We start from the raw sequence: 19,409 nt of genomic DNA, 5'->3' as shown, positions 1-19,409 counted from the left end.
CATTTTACATGGATGAAACATTTTGAGGAACAGCTCTAGGTAATCAGATGTTTTTGGAATTTAAATTCTGAAAAAGAAAGCATTATTGTGTATCATTAAAGATTAGACAGTATATTTGCTTTTGGTTAGACGTGGGGGGAAAAAAGCCCCGGAAACAAGCTCTTATTTTGAAAATAAGCCGTAAATGTGTTTACCGTAATACTTAGCACTCGTGCGCCACAGAAAAAGGCTCGTGGGGGGCTGGCTGGACCATTTGTTCCGAAGCAGAGGCTGGTTTGACCGCAGCGCCGCGGCCTCGGTGTCAACTGAACTGAATGTCCGCCTCGTCAGGTCTGATTTCCAGGAAGGACGCTTTACAATGGCCCGGTGAGGCTGATGCTGTATAACAGCGTTTCTGTGCGATACCGAACCGGTACAATACTCTCTAATAAAGCCAGACAGCTCCCCTTGGTGGCCATTCCTGAGATGACAGTGGAGGCAATTGCCTTATTTAGTCTACCGGTACCTTAAAGGAAAGTGATTAAAGATGCAAAATAAACACAGTTGACACGGACTAATTATTGATGTCTTGTAACTATATTACTTTAGTCACTGATCAATCAATTATTCTAATGATTAATCGATTGATCTGCAGGATGTACCATTATTTTCAACCACTTAGGCCTTTCATACAATATTAGAAATACATTGAGAGGCAAATAAATGCGGTTCCTTTTCAAAAGTTTTTTTGTCTTAAATGCAATAAGAAATGAAAAGCTCAGCTCTTCCCACTTGATTTATCAACACTGTTTAAGTGTTGATTATTTTAACATTTAATTATTTGAATTAATAGATTATTTTGGCAGAATTTTAACTGGATGAAGCTAAAATTATCTCTTGAACAGTACTGGGTAGAAAATATTTACAAAGTAGGTTTTTCCCAAGTTAAATGCAAAATGTATATTTTTGTTTCACTGTTTTTGTTTAAACACAACTATGAATATGTTTTTTCAGCAAAATGGCCTGTTTTGAGTCTGTATATTCCAGTTATCGATTAATCAGATTATTCATGATTAATTGGATTACTTATGATGAATGCGAGTAATGACAATTAATCACGATTAAACATATTATTCGCAACTAATCCGATTAATCGTTTTGAGGAACATTTGCACCATTACAGTAGAAAGTAAAATAAAAACAAATGACGGTAGTTGAGTAGAGAACTTTATTTTTTAGTCATTGTTTTTAAACTTTTTTTTGTCTTGTCCATTTTTTTATTAATTATATTTTCCTACAGGAAAGAAGAAGGGCTAAGGGGCAGATTTTCACTACTAGATTGAGTTTTAAAATTTTTTTTGCTAAAAGTCCCCTCACGTCTTCGCCTCCCTCCTCTATCACACTCTCAATCTTTTACGTCAGTCCGTTTCCCGTTTGTGTTGTGGTAAATACAAAACCTCACAAGGCTTAAAAACATTTATGGAAGAGAAAAAAAACGTCTGCTGCTGCCCCCGCCTGTTTCTGATTATCTCCCCGGTCCAGGACAACAAAAACAAAACAAAAAGCGGGGAAGAAGGTGGAGGGAAGAGCTGCGGCTGTCCTCTCATCTTCATCGTCACCAGTAATAAAAATGTCCTCGACTGGGCAGACGTTCTCGCCGATGAGCAACATCACAGCAGAAGAGTAAGGTGCCGTGAGAAATTTGTGTCGTCGTCTCTCCTCTGTGTGATTCTGTCAGTTCTGGGTTGTTCTGTCCTGGACCGCAGGTCCAGCAGGAGGTGGGGGAGGGAGGACCAGGACGTCATGGAGGATGGGACGGAGGCGTTTAGTTTCCAGGTGGATGGAAGGAGGCAGGGTGTGTTTGTACCTGCATCGCTGCGGAGGACAAGGACACAAACCGTTAAGATCGCCGATGTAATATAATCGCGATCATGGAAATTCACGTAAAAAGAGATTTTCTGAGTTTCAAAAGTCAAAAACTCTCGACTTTAGAAACTCTGAAATTTCCAAGTATTTCTCTAGACAATGTGAGATTAATTTTAAAAAAATCTATAGAAAATTTTAGACTTTTCAATCCTGAAAATTTTCTTGTTAATTTTAGAAAATACCTGACAATCTCAAAAATCTGAGTTTTTTTTATAAATGGTAGATATAGAAAAAAGTGAATTTCCATAAAAAAACCCTAAAATTTCTGAAATTATTTTTATCTACAATGACCCTAATATGCCGTCGTACTAAACTAACTTCATTTAATATTTTTAAATTCACTGTTTTTGTGCTCTCTTGGAAATTTTTTTATTGTGAATTATTGTGACATATTTTCATCTTTTGAATCTTAAATTTCTGTGACCAAATAAAAAAATTCTGGGTTTTTTTAATGTAATTTTTTGGCATAAATTTACTTTTAAATCTACAATGGCGCTAATGTTACATTGTACAAACCTGACTTCATGTAATCATATTCTTTGATTTACTGATGTGTTTTGATGCTCTTGTAGAAAATAACAGGAGAAAATAGTAAAAAAAAGGAAAATTCAGTCAGTGTTTTTTTTAACACTAACCAAAATTTATTGGTTTATTGATTAATATAAAAGTTTCAGAGATTTTTAATGTAAATGTATCATATGTATCATGACGATGAGTGGAGTTAGTGGCGGCTGTAGTTTATCTTAATGACAGTTGCTACCTGGTGGGTGTCCTATGTAAAAGTGCTGGTGCGGTCCTTGCTGCGGCCCGTGCTGCGGGTGCTGCGGCATGCCGCCTGGTCCCTGCTGAGGCGTCTGCAGCATTACTAGCTGCGGCTGGCCGTGGCTGCCTGAGTGGTGAGGTCCCGGCATCGCTCCTTGAACGTGAGCCTGATGGGAGCCAATGAGAGCTTAGATCCCGTCCAGGTAGAGCAGCGCTCAGGGAAGAGGCAGAGACGTACCTGAGTCAGCTGGCTCAGAGTGTAGGCAGGCGGGAGGCCCTGGTGGCTGTGGATGCTGTACCCCGGAATGGGGTAGGAGCCCTGTGGGGAGGTGTGGCCCGGCGGCATGTTGGGCGGAGTGGGAGCCGAAAGCGGACCTGAGTGGTACAAGGACTGAGGCTGCGGGCCGGACTGGGCGTTCTGCAACGAGACGCAGCGAGAAAACCTGAACCTGGGCGTCTGAAGACGAGATCGTCACTCAGGATTCAACACTTATATCAGCATGACAGAGCTAGGGTTTAAATATATCGACTCGAATGAACGAGTTACTAACACTAACAGACAGAGAGTTGGTTACAACAGCTGGGAAACTTCAGAATCCATCCAGAAATTACATTTCTGGAACATTTTAAAGAACAAAAAAACTAAATTCACAATAAATTTACAGAAGATTTTTCATTCGTCAGGATTTGAACCATGCAACCTGCGAAACAAAGGACAAAAAAAGGATGAAAAACAAACCAAATGACAGATGCAAGGAAGGATGAATGAAAAGATAAAAGAGGAATAAAGGAAGAAAAAGGACAGACAAAGGAACCCAATAATGAAAAGAGCTAGGAAGATGTAAATATCGAAAGGACAGAAAGAAAGAAAAACTAAAATGCCGAAAAGAGACAAAAACAACAAAAGAGTGAACAAAAGTAAGGACAAAAAAGAATGAAAGGACAGATAAAGTCACAAAGGGATGGAAGAAAAATAAGCAAAAGAAAGTGAAAAATGAGATAAAAAAGGAAAATAAAAACGTGTCTCTGCTCTAAAGTCTCGTTTCAAAGCTGAGACTTTTCTCTCCTACTTTTCCAAAAGTTTTTCCCGCCTTGGAAAAAATTACTCCAATGAAATTTCAGAACCCTAATTTAAAATATCTAATTAATTCTGCCGCATGTTTAAAGTCACAGTCTCATAAAAACAGGGAGAATAAGATGAAGGTTTTCTGGGTGTGGTACCTGCCCAGGGCTGGGAGCAGCGTGCTGCGGGGGCGGCTGGTTGCCGGTCGGGGTGCTGGAAGGCTGCGGCTGATGGACGGCGCCCGAGTGATGGGAGAAGGACTGCGGCGCTGCACGCAAACAGAAAGGCCGTCACAAATATTGTTTTTCTTTAAAGAACTTGAATAGCTCGATGTTTGTTACAAAGTGGGCAGAGAACCCAAACATTTACTCAAGTAAGAGTAGCTGGTCCAAGAAATTACTCAGGAGTAAAAAGTTTAAATCAAGGTTTGGATTTAATTGACATGTTTTATTTTTGTTTGTTTTATATAACATGTAAAGGTTTGGTTCTATTTTGTTATATTGTGAAAAACAAAAACTGATGGGGGGGGGAAAAAAGTTAAACTCTGCCTGCTGCTGAGATGTCCTGACTTGAAAACCCAGCCCCACTCACCATAGATGCCCTGCTGCGGCCCCTGGGGCCCCTCTCCCTGTGCAGGGAACTGAGGCCCTCCGGGCGGGCCGAGGGCCTGGGGGTGGTGGCCGCTGCCCTGACCTATCATCCTCGCTCCGCCCTGCAGCATGGAGTACATGGGCTGTGGAGAAGAAGCAAACGTGTTCAGGCTGCTACCCCCAGCCGCCCGGTGAAGGAGATTTAAGGCCTTTATTTGGCGCCGTACCTGTCCATTGTATGTCATGGCCTGGATGACCTGCTGCTGGCTGTACTGCTGCGGGTTGTACTGAAGGTACGACTGAGGGTACGGAGACGCCACCAGAGGGGCTCCAGCTACTGATGCAGCAGCTTGCAGCATTTGTGATGTTTCGGGTCGCGTCGGCACTAGAGAGGAGAAAATGTTAGGATAAATCTCACACCTGATAGTCTGGTCTACAATCAGACCAAGTCTACCACCGTGGCAATATTAGCTAATATTTTAATGTGGTGGGGTTTGTTTTCACACTGAACTGAGCCAAACAAACCAGAGTTTGATGCATTACCATCTCCCCAAGCAAACGGGACTTTGTAGGCAAACAAACTAGAGTTTGATCAAACCGGATTAATGGGGCAGTCGTAGTCACCGGAGCAAGAAAATCTGATCATTTCCTGATTTTAAAATGAAAATGTGGCAACAAATCCCATATACGTATATAAATAAGTTTACTCAGATGAGACAATAAAAACAGTTACCTTTGCCCCTGGGGTATTTTCCTTGGTTAACTGTCGACATTGGGTACTGGTACATTTGTGGAGCCTGCAGGAAATGTAAACAGGAAAATAAAAACTAAAATGTTGCTACTTTTACTAAAAAACCCCAAACTTATGTTCCATAAATTGCATCATGTGCTTAAAAGAAGTGTTAATTTTCATCAAAATGAAATCAAATTTGCATTCTTACCCAAAAAAATGCATAAAAATGTAATTTTTTAGACAAGAAACTATAAATATGCTTGAACAGTTGTCACTATGCCAATAAAATCTCCCAGTGATGCGTGTTTGTCTTCTGCCTGCATACCTGCACAGGGTGCATCTGTGAAACGTAGGAGAGGTAGGGAGCATTGTAGAGCTGTCCCTGCCCACCAGGATGCTGCAGGACCACTGGGCTTGGAGGAGTTGGACGAGGCGGGGTTGGTGCAGTGTTGGGTTTTGTCTGTAACAAAGCAAATAATCAGGTGATTATTTTATAGGTGATTCAGGTGATTATATACAGATGATTATTTTAAATGTCTCTGAGTTTGCAGTTTAAAATTACATATCAAGCGTTTCACTTTTGAGCAAATTCAGATAACCTGCAACCCAAGGTGTAGAAGAAATTAAAACGGATGGTAAAGAAAGTTGGGGACTTGAAATAAAAAGTTAAATATTATCAGTGTAAAGGGAAACTTCACAGTCGTAAAACTAGGGCTGAAATAAATAATCAAATTAATTGTGATTAATAGATTGTTGAAATAATCCTCAACTAATTTAGTAATTGATTAAGCGCTTTTGTAAAGTTTTGACATAATTACTGCTATAACTATATTGTACTTCCAGCAAATTACATTTTGAGTCTATTTACTCCAGTTAATGGTTAACTGATGACTAAACTACTTGATCATTTTATTTATCAATTAATCACAGTTAATCGTTTCAACCACAGTGTTTTTAATCAACAATATCTCCACATTTTCCTCTAATAAACAATTAGAAGAGATAATGTGGATAAACTTTCTTACCATGGGCATCTGAGTTTTGTTTGGGTTGAACTCTTTAGCATTTGGATTTAAAGTTGATTTCTTCACTTGACTGAAAGACAGAATGATTGTATTTATCAACAGGGACGTCAACATGCAGGAAAAAAACCCTCATTCATTCACAGCCACTGAAACTCACTCTGCCACACCCTCAGTACGCTCTCCTGTCTCAGACCTAGCATCCTCTGTTCCCGGGGTCCTGGCTGGCTGAGGGGTTGCTGGTGATTGCCTGTCTGGAATGGGAGCTGTGGTAGCAGCAGCGGTGCCCAGTGGCGTTGTGGCATCTTTAGTGGGCTCTTCAGAGGGAGCTGGGGAATGCTGGGGTTGGGTCTGGGAAGGACTGGGAGCTGGAGGCTGAGGTTTGGGCTCTGAGGGCGCGTGGGTGTCTGACGGAGGCTTGGCTGCACCTGACTGGTTCACCTCACCGACCGAAGGTGGCGTTGCTGCTGCGGGAGAGCTGGGAGAGCTGGAGCCGGCTCCACTGGGCTGGAGCTGGAAAACAAGAGTTAGTTCATAATAAAGTGAAAATCTTAGACTTTGTGTGTGTTTAAGAGGTCAATAGGAGGTCAGGATATTTTTTTATCTGCAAATGTTCAACAGCACATAGCTTGAAATATCTACAAAAGCGCATTTCATCCAATTTATGACTCAGTATCACATATGTACTCATGTATTTTCAAGTTACACTGAAATCACATATTGAAAAATCACAGAAGAGAGTTTTGAAGATAAAACCTCAAATTATTAAAGCGACTTTGGGAAAGGAGTTAAAAACAAAAGAGAAATGGATGCGACAGATACCTCCCTATCCGGTCAATGAGGTAATGCAAAAACTATTGTCTGCAACCACAGACAAGTAATAAAATGATTCATTCACTTTCTCTTAAAGTAAAGAAACATAATTGTGTTGGGTACTATCTAGTTACATTTACTTAATTACATTTACTTGAGTAACTTAAAAAAGTACTTATAGTATTTTTACAACGTTGTACTTTTTACTTTTACTTGAGTAATTTTATTATGAAGTTTTTCTACTCTACTTGAGTAAAATTTCTGTATTTTCTACCCACAGAATAAAAAACAAACATGTTTTAACCAAAAATTCATCAGACACAGACCTGCAGTTTTTGTTAAAAAGTTTTTTATTAAAAGAAACTGATTTGGAAAAAGGATATTTTACCTGATTTTGTTATATTTTGTTACTTATATGATTTTTTTGTCATTTTGTAATTAAAATACCAAAATTTCCACTTCATTTTACATTTTTGTCCATCTGATTATGTATTTTTTAAATATTAAGTGATTACAGTTACTCAGTACTTGAGTAGACTTTTTACCAAACACCTTTTTACTCTTACTTGAGTCATTTCTTGAACGGAGACGTGAGTAAAAAATATGCTGAAGTAGTCCTACTCTTACTTGAGTAAAATTTTTGTGTATTCTGCCCACCACTGGACAGGACAAATGTTTTGAATTAAAGTTTAGATCAATATAATTGTTAATAAATTTTTTTAGAAACACACATTTCAACATAAACAGGCTTACCCTGAATTCTTTGCCGAATTTCCGCAGCTCTTCAAGTTGTGACCTTTGCTGAACTGAAGGAGCTGACAGAGGAAACAGAAAACAACGGTTATAAAACTGAGCAGCCATTTAATAAACCGATTAATTTTCCTTAAATGTCCAAAGCTCATAAACCTTTGCTGCTTTTGCCGTCCTCTGTGCTGCCAGGGCTTTCTGCAGAGCGCTCTTTAGCAGCTGTACCAAGGATCTCATTCACTGCAAAGGCAAAAATAATTAGAAATCAAATCTCCATTCTGCTCTAAAAATATGTTGAACTAAAGTTTTTGCAATTGCAGGATTGATTTTGTACACTCCATAAAACCCAGAGGAACAGGAACCAAAACAGACAGCTGGCTGGGAGCCATTACCATCTACAGTGAAGAGAGGGGCGGGGCCAGACGTCTTCTGGGCGGACACAGAGACGTCTACGAAAGGCGAGTCCTGGGAAGAGGCTGATTTAGGAGAACGAGTGGCTGCAAGGACATCAGAAACACCACGGGTAAGTCTGGATAAAATGTTGCAAGACAACTAAGTTTTTATTGAATTTGAATCGTTACCTGTGGACTGTGAAAGTGGGTTTGGAACGCGATTTGTCCGACTCGGCTGTGAAGGTCTTTGGGCTTTAGGAGACGGTCCAGCAGAAACTGATAAGACACATAAAAAATTGGCTTTAGCTACTCAAATTTGTGAGGCGGCAGATGGAACAATCAGTGATTTAATTCATGCAGCGTTTCTGCAGATTTCACCAACAAATTTAAGACTTTTTAAGGCCATTTATTAAATTTAAGAGCTGCATCACGACAACACAAATTAGTAAACAGGCAATAAATTTACACTTTACCCTTGATAGACGTAAAAAAAGCTAGCCAGCTAGGGTATATTAGCAGTAGCAGCAGCTACCTTGAGTCACAGAACGTAATGATTATGTTTGCGGGTGACTCAAAGGTTTGCCTGACAGAGAAGCCCCACAAGATCAAATATTCCTGCTGCAACAAAATTTAAGACCTGTGACTAATGTATTTAAGGCCAACTTTGAATGATTTTAAAGCCTTAATTTAAGACTTTATGGATGCACTGACAGCCTGTCTTACCTCCATTAACAGGCCTGCCAGCATCAGACAGAGACAGCGGGTGTGAGTGGGAGTGAGGAACAGGATGTCCGTGAGGGTTGGGGGGGCTGGATGGAGACGTGGCTGTAGAAGCAGAGGTTGGAGTGGCTGCTGACCCACCAGGAGACGCAGGCGTGTACGGGCTCGCCGGACCGGAACCTGGACTCGGATTTCCCGGTGTATGGTGTGCGGCGTATGCCCCGACTCGACTCGACTGAGGGCTGCTTCTCTCTGAGGGAGAGACTCCGGTTTGGGGTCCAGCAGCCGAGGGGAGGTGGGGTCTCGGCGAAGACGAGGATGAAGGAGTGGGCCGGTACCCTCCGCCAGGTCGACTGTGTGGTGGCGGCCCGCCGGGACCTCTCTCGGCTCGCTCGCGGTTCAACTCTCTCTGACGTTGAGGTAGTGGAATGTATTTTCCCTCTCTGAGAAACAGAAAGTCCATCAGAACTGTACTAAAAACAACTAAAACCAGGTGGTGCAGCATTTCAAATGTCACTCCTTTCACATAGTCTCATATCTGATCTCAGTAGTGCCAATTAATCGTATTAATTGTGATCGATTATAGAAATAATCGTCAACTAATTTAGTAATCGATTAATCTGAAACTTTAGAATACAAACTCAGAAAAGGTTAATTCAGAGCAATAATTAATATTTTTAATTTAAGAGGAAAACATCTGTCTGTAAATATGTTTAACCCAAAACTCCTAAAGTGACATAATGTCAGCTTCACCCAGTTCAAATTCAATAAATGAAAGCTATATTATTGCATTTTAACCAATAAAATGTTATTCTCTTGTCAAAAAAATTATTATTTTTTATTACATATTTTAATGTATTTCTAACATTGCATAAAAAGGTTAAAGTGGCTAAATGAAAAATCAAACCAATTTTTTCCTCCAATTAAACTGACTAATTGTCAAAATAATAACCGATTATTAAAATAATCGTTAGGTGCAATTATGCAAAACTGATGAGCTCCTCTTTTGTCCCATCATAGACAAAAATTATATTGGAGGTTTTCTTTATTCATATATCAGCTTCAATATTTATTATTGTAGGTGAAGTCATGGCAAGGTGTAGGACTGAAACAATTAATCGATTAATCGCGAATAATCAATTATTGAAATAATCACCAACTAATTTAGTAATCAAATAATCATTCATTGCTTTATACAGACTTTAAAATTTGGGGGGAAACACTCTCAAAGCAGCGATTAAGTTAAAACTGTTGGATTTTAGATGAAAAATCTTGTCTGTTTATAAGTATGTTCTACCCAGAACTCCTCAAACGTTACAGCGTTAGCTTCACCTGGTTCAAATTCAGTAAAATTCTCATATTAGGCACCTTTTGCTATCCAGTTACTAATTGGCTAATTGAAAAGACTTTGTCAAAATATTAGCCCTAAAATTTACTGACGTTATGTCATGAAGAAATGGCTCTTATTTATTATTTGTTTAGATGCCGAGGCATTAATTCTTTGCCATGTTATTGAATTTTAGGCAATAAAATGCTGTTTGTCTTTAATTCATTTGCATTTTTTTACATAGCTTTAAAACTGTATAAGATAAATTTAGTCGTTTAAATGAAGAAAGATTAATCGTCAGAATTATCTATTAAAATAACTCCTAGAACAGTGGATAAATTATTAGGGACATCATGTTATGCATGTTTGCTTAACATTTTCAGGACGTTTACACACATCTACATGAACAAGTCATGGAGATCCGGTCTCACCTGCTGCTTGCTCCAGGACTGTCTCTGCCTTTCTCGCTGCCTCTGTCTCGAGGGCTCTCGCGACCTTTCTCGCGATCGCTACCGTCCCGCGCCACAGAGCTGTACTTCTCCTCCTCGGATTTGCCCTCGTCGTTTTCCAAGCCGACGCGATGGCGGTACTGGGGGCTGGATTCGATCTCGCTGGCCAGGCGGGCGGCGCGCGCCTCCCTCTGCCGATAAACCTCGGAGTTGCCCCGCTCCAACGGGACGCTGTGAGGACGGAAAAAATATTTAGAGCAGCAGAGTCCAAACATTTAGTCACATGGGCTGAAATGGTCACAAGTATTCATGAGCCAAAAATTTAATAATTTTTCTTCTTAAAATTATTCAATTTTTAGCAAATTAAGTGCTAGTGAGCACTTAATTTGTTATTAAGTGCTAATTAATAATAATAATCATCATTATTATTATTATTAATTAATGATTAATTAATAATCATTAATTATGAATTAATGATTAATAATTAATCATTATTATTATTATTATTAATAATAATTAATTATTTTTTACATTTTCATAATTTAATTAGACAAATGAAGCTTGTCACATTATTTGCAGAAAAGAGGTGTGTAAAACTTTGCAGAAATGAAACTTTCTGCATATTTACCTCAAAAATTTAAGGCACCAAGCTTGAACATTTGGATTGATTTTAAAGAATACACATATAACAAATTATTATTATTAATTATCAGCAGTAACAGTTATTAGACATATGTGATCCTATCTAATATAAAATTAAAGAGAAGACAAAAAGTGTATTTAATAATAGACAATTATTAGACCTGTAATTTTTCTGCAATAATTTATGGGATAAATTGTTCCATAAATTATTGCAATAAACGATAATGTCATTTTGAGACCATTTTCAGTCAATATAATATTAATATTGGCAGATTAATGCAAGCATACTCAATGATAAAAAAGTTTAATCACCACTGAATTAGCGCAATGAAAGAGAATAATCAATGTTTATTATATTTTTACGCAGGTTTATGTTAGCTCTGCGTCAGCTCCAAGTTATTTACACTAAAACACAATAATTATCATTATTTTATTGACCCTGAAAGTCTGATTATGCGGAGTGATTAATTAATCTACACCTGTTAAAAAGTGAAATTAAAATTACAGTAAAAACAACTTCTGACAAGGAGACAAAACATTCTTAAATACAAATTTACCATGAATCATTTTAACTTACGTATACATGGAGAGACTGGAATCATATGTAGATGTGACTCCATATTTTACTTCATTGTAGCGAAACATCTCGTTTGCATCCCAGCCATTGGCCTGCAGAGCAAAAATCAAAGAGACAATAAATACCCAATCTGATAAAAGTATTTTATGGGATGGGAAGCAAAAATCCCCAATTTTATGAGGCGGTTCTGGTTTCTAAAACGTCACCTGACTTACGGCATCATTCTCAAGGTCGTAGCTTTCTCCGTTGCTGTCTCCTCCCTCCCATTTCTGTAGAATCTTCTCCTTATGTTCTCCGTTAATGCGACTGGAGCTGATGGCCGTGTCTGTGAAGGTGTCTGAAAGTCAAAAACACACAAAGTCACGATTTTATTTAGGGAACAAATAATGACTGACGAGTTGCAACGCGTGGTTTTATTTTCCATGTTATCAGAAAATAACATTGGTTGGAGTTCACCGTTTTGGTCCAACAGTTCAAACTTCCTCATAAACTCCAACAATTCATCTCAAAACTATCCAACATGTTTTCTGGCTTCAGGAAGTTTAGCAGTTTGGCTCTATTCTGACCAATCTTGTATAACTTAGTATGATTGGAAAGTTCACCAGGTGGGATTTGATAAGACAAAGCAATCGATTAATCATGATTAATCAATTACTGAAATAATCGTCAACTGATTTATTGTTAACTGGAGCATACAGACTCAAAAAAAGACAGTAAATAAGTCAAAACTGTACCAAAATTTGTAAACGATTAATCAATTACTTAATTAGTTAATGATTATTTCAATTATTGATTAATCACGATTAATCGCTTCAACCTTAGTTACAGTGACTGTGAAGTTTTCCTTTAGGCTGATGATATTTTACTTTTCATTTCAAAGCCCCAAATTTAAAATAAAAACCTTTGCTTGTAAATAAGTTCTACCCAGAACTGTTCAAAATTTCTGGGGGAAAAAAATCTCACATTAAGCACCTTTTTCATCCAATTACTAAACAGCTAATCCAAAAATCAATCAACAGCTGAGCCCTACACGGTACTGATGCCAAGTCAAGCAGAAAGGGCCGAGGTTTTTTTTTTTAAGCTGCATCTGCATCCTTTGCTACAAATGATTATGACTTCACTAAAAGGAACTGTGGGAATAAAATAAAATTTGATGTGATTAATACAAAATTTTGCATATTTTCTTATAACCAAAAGACTGAATTGTTATGAAAAAAACTATTATCTGGTAATAAAGTTATAATACATTATCTGATCAAATTGTCCACCACAGAAATTATGGTCTCTAAAATCAGAAGCTGTAAGGCAACATTTAAAATAAATTAATGTAATAATTATTGAATACTAAATAAAAAAACATTTGAAAAGTTTATGTTTCTTTACATAATGTGTATCATTGTCTGTGGGCTTGCAAAGGGGTCCCTCAGACAGAAGTTGATGCTTTTTGGGGGGAACAGCATGAATAAGTAAGATAATCCTTACTGCTCAAATTGTGCAGTTTGAAAGCATAATTTGCAGAATTTAATCCAGATAAGTGACTGTTAGTACCTCTGGTAGCGTAGTTGAGGTCAACATCTCTGCAGATCATTGTAACCAGATCTGTTGGGCTGAAGATCATTGTGTCGGTAATGTCCTCACTGCGTGGCGGAGCAGATGACGAGCCCTCTTCCTCGCTGCGTTTGTGTACAGCGTCCACAGCCAGCTCACACTAGGAAGCAAACAGAAATATTAGGACGGAGCAGATACGCACAAGAAGCTAACAACCGAATCAAAGCTCCCATTTCAATCTGTTGTAAGATTATTTATGGTGTTTAAGAGCGTCTTACCCGAGAACTGAGTGTCTTGAAAATGCCTTCGAACATGCTGCCATTCTTCACTCTTAATTCACAGGTGGAACCCTGAAAAATAAACATTTTATTTCCAAAGTTCATCCTTTATTAACGGATTATTACAGAAAAATTGGTACATTTATTATGCAGCATCCTGTGTATAAAGAGTATTAGGAGAAATATGATGCAACTTGAATAAATATTTTGAAAACTTTTCCAACCTGATCTCACATAATCAGATATTGATCTTTATTTGGCTAAACATTAATCCAGTTGTATCCCAATGGGAAGTGCAACCATCTGCTCAGATCCAGCTGCCATGTTGTTTTATTACAGTGTAGTTTTTACAGGGTTTCTGATTATTCTATTCCATTTAGCATATATATGTAATTTTCCTTTGGTTGCAGAGTGAGTAGAACTCGGCAATTAATAACATTTTCTGTTTTTGAATTGTAAATTTTTTAAAAATCTGGATTTTCCTCGAGTTTCTGTAGTTCAGAGTGATATAATGCACCCGAAAACCACCATAGTTTTTGAAAAGCAATTTTTACAGCTTCTATTTATTTCAACGTTGAATTTATTTCAACTCACAGAAAGAACGATTGTAATAAAAAAGTCAGTTTTTTAAGTTATTTTCTGTTATTTGAATTTCTCTTTTAAGAAAAAGTCATGAGGTAAACAATTTATTTAAAATAGAAAATCAAATCTGGTATATAGAAAAATTGCCTAATAATGATTGGCTTAATTTTAGAGGTTCATAACATAAAAAAAAAAAAAAAAAGTTACTACAAAAAATAACCTAAATGCACCAAAAATAATTAAGCTGCTGAGTATTATTAGTGTTCAATACAGCATGTGGAGAAGATGATTTATTGTATCGTTTATCATGTATCGTGATAAGAAATTTGAAACAATAGGAATTTTGATTTATTCTTATAATGAATTCAAATAAATTATGTTTGTAAAAAAAATATTCTGGTGCCAGAATACAGACTAGATGTGTTAACATTTCTGTTTTGAAAAAGTTCATAAGTGTAAAATCAATCAAATTTAAATTACAAATAATATTTTATATATTAAAACCTCCAAAACTGTCCATATTGGTGGGATTGTTATTTTAACTATTTAGTTTGTTCTTTTCAACAGTTTGTTGATATTTAATGTGTGAAAACATAATTAAATGCAGATACTATGAGCAGTAAATGTATCATTTCTTTATGTGACTGGTGTCTTAAAGAAGCGTATTACAAATAGGAATCAATGTTTTTCAAGAGCAGCACTATATTTAAAAATTTACTTATATTTTCTCTGCACTAATTTATAATTATTTTAGATTAACATATTTGCATGTGCATGCTTGTTCTTTATTTATATTCAGTCATACTAAATTACTTATATCACTCATATATATTTTAGAAACTTTATCTCTCATAGTTATATTTGTATTATTAGTTCCTTAGATGGAGTAGCTTGTCAATGAATATGAACTTTACTTTGGAGATCAATAAAGTATATTCTATTTTATTCTATATTTATGGGGCTACAATTTCTGTGAAATGCAGTTATAGTTGTACAATTACCTAAAATGTAGTAACAAACAGTTTTTGTAGTCTATTCTATTGCTTTCAGAATAGTACCAATAAATATTGTGGTAAAACTTTACGCCTATATCGCCAACCCCTAATGATATGAAGTGATTTTGTTTTTTATCTTTTAGATGTTTGATTTTAGTCAAATGCCATTCCTTCCTATTTAATATTAATTTTCAATCCTATTTCACATTTACCTGCCAAATTTGAACAAGATTAAACACACTGAGGGAAAGTAGGTGTTAATGGATTTCCACATAATGTGTAGAATCATTAGCCCTGCTTCAGTGTGACCCAATATATCCAATCACACAAGTGGCTTAATGACACCATAAAATAACTTTTTTGTGCGTTTGTGTTGCTTCCTTGTCTTTCGCCTCCCCTGTAATAACCGCTGCTTCACTATAGCAGGAATAAATCTGTGGCGCAGCTTTTAAAAACGCCATTTAACACACATTAGTGAAGGTATTAGAATAAATAGGCAACAGAACGGAGGTTTTAATGTTCACATTCAAAGCAATGTTGTTGCTAATTTTAGATATAGATGTATGACTTATCACCATTCAATCCTTCCCTGGAAAAATGTTGGTTGTCTTTTACCTCTAATGTTTTTAATTAGTCACACAAACTGAAGGAAGTAATTCTTCCAGACTAACAATTAGGATTGGGGGGGGAACTGACAATGATCCAAATGACTGACTCACCACTACAGCTGTGAGGAAGTGAAGCATTCTGGCGTTGTTGTACACACCCTCAAATACCTGTACACAGGAAACACACAGGTATGCATCATGAGAGTTTCACACACATCTGACCCAAGAAATAAACCCAAGAAATATTTATTTATTTATATAAGAACTTTAAAAGACACAGATCACAAAATGGTGTGGAGAATAAGATTAAAAACATTAAACATCAATACATCTACATTAGTAAAAAAATAAGATTTTAAAAGCTTTTTAAACAGTTTAAATTATGCAAATATTAATTAACGTTGAGTTGAAGGTCGTGTTGACATCCTGGGATGTATTATCTGCAGTTAAGCTTAGACTGTAATTCTGATCCATTTTAAAAAGACAAATTACTCTTTTAAAGAAAAATCAAGTCACAGTTGATAAGTGAGAAAACCTGAAGTGAACTTGAGTTTATTAAAATGTTTTATGACTTGAAACAAATGAAAAATTATGATTTGAACTTTTAATCTCTTTAAATGACTGGATTGCTGTGAAAATACAATTATATAGTATGTATATAAATCACATCTACTATATTTTTAAAGTGATTTAAAAAACACATTTATTATAAATCGGTCCCATATAAAAATAATTAAAATAACCTGAATTCTGAAAATCATGTAAAGTTTTAAAGTATTGCTAAAGTTAAAAGCAGAATCTTTTTAATTTAAATGCTGGTAATTTTTTTGTTTTATTAATTCTTCAGCTAAAGCAACTTTTTGTGCTTGGTGTACTTACAGGAGAGGCCTGAAACGACGGCTTTGCAGAGGAACGATTCCTGCAAGAAACAGAAGAAAAAAAAATATTCAGAAGAAGAATCGATTTCTTTTTATCTTCCCAGGGTGCTGTTATTTCACTGTGTACATAAATGTAACAATTTGTAAAAATTTTAAGTATTTTCATGAATAAGATAAGATAAATGACTTATGCTGGTCAGTTTTCCCTGGATCTGTGATTTCTGAACCATTTCCTTAAAAGAAGCTTTATTACAAGTATCCTGTTAATCTTTCCACATATATAAAAATAAATGATTTGATCCAGGGTCTATCAAAAAAAACTGGAAGTGTTCTTATCTTATTTTTAAAGACGAACTATTATATTTACTTTAAAAACTTTGGTTGTCAGACAGAAGGAACTCTTAAGCTGTTTTTAAGATTCTAAATATATATTAAAAGTAAGAAATAAACTTTCTTCTAAATAATTGGAACGTTACAATATTACCTTCAGAGTTTGCAGCCTGCAGTTATTTAATTTATCATTATGTTCCTGTGCCCTCCTATTTATATGCCATCATTAGGTTAGAGTTTCAACCATTTTTATTGGTAAAAAAACTGGTTGAAACTGGTTAATGTAAAGTCAAAACACCTTAAATATTATCAGTTAGGTCAGGTTTAACACAGTCATGTTTAATTTAATTGAAAAAAAACTATCTTTGTTTTTGTGTTTTGAAAATTTAACTGATTTGATCCCTGAGCATGTTTTATTATGTCAAAGTATCCCATTATATCACAATTTACCTTTTTGTTATTACTTCAAAAAATATGCAAACTGATTTTGTTTGTTTCTTTGTTACCGTTTCTAATATCTATGACTTTTGCCTGTGTGAAGGGACTCTTAATCATTATCATTATCTGATATTTACATTTAACCCCTTTAAAAGGTTTGATCAACCACCAAAGATCATATTTTTTTAAGATAAGTATTTTTTTGTGATTCTGACTCTTGTCAAGGGTTTCTAAATAAACCAGTGTTTTTGCTTGTTAAAAATCTTCTCGTCTTAAGAGAAGCACCAATGTTCTTGTGCATTGATCTTCTATTTGAGTTTGACATAAATAAGAAAAACATTAGAGGCAATCTTATAAATCTTTCATTTGTAATTGGATTTAAAATCCCTACATCCATGAAATTACCTTAAGCACATTTCTCTTGTTTAATGTGTCATAATCCTTACAAAAACACATATAAAAAAAAAAAATTACATTTATAAAAAACAGCAAGAAAACTAGAAATTGCTATGGGCCAATCTCTCAACAACAAACATGCAATTTTTTTATTTTATTTTTGGCAAATTATTTCAAAATTAAATATTTTTTCTTAATATATGACAATAAAAAATCGGAATATACCTGGTACTAGGATTTCATTTGTAGCCGTCTTAGAAAGAGAAACACTGACGTATTTTTTTTTTTTTTTAAGATTAAAATAATTAACGGAATTTAATTTCTATTTAGACATTTAGCAAAACCATCCGGATCAATTCAGGTGCAGTAATTTGCTAAGAGTAAAGAAGGTAAGCTAAAATAAAATGTAATTTTATCGCTGCTACACACAAGGTTACAAAACAAAGACGGAGCTACAAAGACTTCAGTCAACAAACATCTAAAGACATGGTTCATATATGCCGGAGTCTCTGCAGCGTTAACAACTTACCGAATTATAACGACAGCAGACGAAAACAAAACAACGACATATCGAAACGACAAGTCAGATTTTCAGAACTGACAGGCCAGCTAAACTTTGCATAGCCTTAATGCTTCTTTATTGTTTTCACAAAGTCGGACCCACCTCACTGATTCGGCTATATAAAACAAACAGCATTTATATTGGTCCATAGATTCTGCCCATCATAATTAAACGAATCCTATTGGCTAAGACAAAGTCTCTATGTCCAAGTCACGCCCCCTTCGAGCAGGGCGCTTTAACCGGTAGGCCTTGCGCGCACGGGACAATCCCCGGACTGTCCTACCCAGAGAGACCCCGCTCGCTCACCTTCCAGCCGGTGTCCGGCCGCCGCTGTTGATGCCGCTGACTGGGGAAGACATACCGCCGGGCCCTGATGTTCCGTTAGTTGCCTTTCTCCCGCCTGAGCCGGATTGCTGCTGGGGTTTCAGCATTGCGAAGCACAAGCCTTAGACAGTACCAAGCTTGAGCTAACTTAATAAAACTGAAATCTCCCGAAAAGAAGCTGGTGTAAAGCCAAACTACCTTTAGCAAAATCACCTGCCCTAGAGAGAGAAGAGCCGGGGTAACCTCAAAAAAACACCCCGGCCACTGTAGCTACTCAACACCAGTCGCCTGTGGCCTACAGTGTTAAGGCAAACCTCGTTGGAAATAAAATTAATTATAACATATAAATTAAACCTCTCAGTTACCAACTATTTTGTAACCCCTTGAGTTACGTAAAAAACAAACAACTACTTTAAAAAAACAACAGCTTCCATGTAATTATTTAGCAGGCTAAATTAGCATTAGCTTTGATCCTCAGGCTCACTTCGGACGCTTTCCCTCCGGGATTTACTTTCTTCCCTCTGTCCTGTCGCCTCAACTTCGGCACCGCTGGCTCTTCCGTTACAAACTAAGGGCTTGACGTTAGTGTCAGTCGCCTCAGAAGGTTGAAATTGTTCAGGTTTCTCGGAGAAAACCTGCTGCGGTCGGTCAACACCACCTTTCGGTAGGCTCACTTGACTCAATCCGCGCGCGGCTGACTGGAAACCGGCTGGAAGGGGGAGGGGGCG

At 36.7% G+C, this 19,409-nt stretch overlaps 1 protein-coding gene across 5 annotated transcripts; it reads right to left on the bottom strand.

The window, feature by feature from the left end:
- Positions 1–1,206: 1,206 nt before the first annotated feature.
- On the bottom strand, positions 1,207–19,394 carry atxn2l (ataxin 2-like). Of its 5 annotated transcripts, none has more exons than XM_028043021.1 (24): positions 19,166–19,393; positions 18,664–18,773; positions 16,633–16,672; positions 15,865–15,921; positions 13,569–13,640; positions 13,291–13,450; positions 11,949–12,079; positions 11,743–11,834; positions 10,506–10,754; positions 8,751–9,190; positions 8,217–8,303; positions 8,028–8,132; positions 7,795–7,875; positions 7,642–7,703; positions 6,236–6,588; positions 6,079–6,148; positions 5,379–5,513; positions 5,054–5,117; positions 4,548–4,705; positions 4,322–4,463; positions 3,889–3,998; positions 2,906–3,085; positions 2,666–2,834; positions 1,207–1,854 (listed from the first exon to the last, which is right to left on the bottom strand). In XM_028043021.1, the coding sequence occupies exons 2-24, from the start codon at positions 18,714–18,716 to the stop codon at positions 1,805–1,807; spliced, it is 3,060 nt and encodes a 1,019-aa protein (XP_027898822.1). In that variant the 5' UTR covers positions 18,717–18,773; positions 19,166–19,393; the 3' UTR covers positions 1,207–1,804. The 5 variants fall into 5 exon arrangements, with proteins under 5 accessions (XP_027898822.1, XP_027898830.1, XP_027898814.1 ...); XM_028043029.1 differs by having other exon boundaries at positions 18,664–18,770; XM_028043013.1 differs by having other exon boundaries at positions 6,272–6,588; positions 18,664–19,394.
- Positions 19,395–19,409: the final 15 nt, after the last annotated feature.

This window comes from Xiphophorus couchianus, chromosome 2 (genome assembly GCF_001444195.1).
Source record: "Xiphophorus couchianus chromosome 2, X_couchianus-1.0, whole genome shotgun sequence".
Classification (NCBI taxonomy): Eukaryota; Metazoa; Chordata; class Actinopteri; order Cyprinodontiformes; family Poeciliidae; genus Xiphophorus; species Xiphophorus couchianus.
This window is presented reverse-complemented; position numbering and strand designations above follow the sequence as displayed.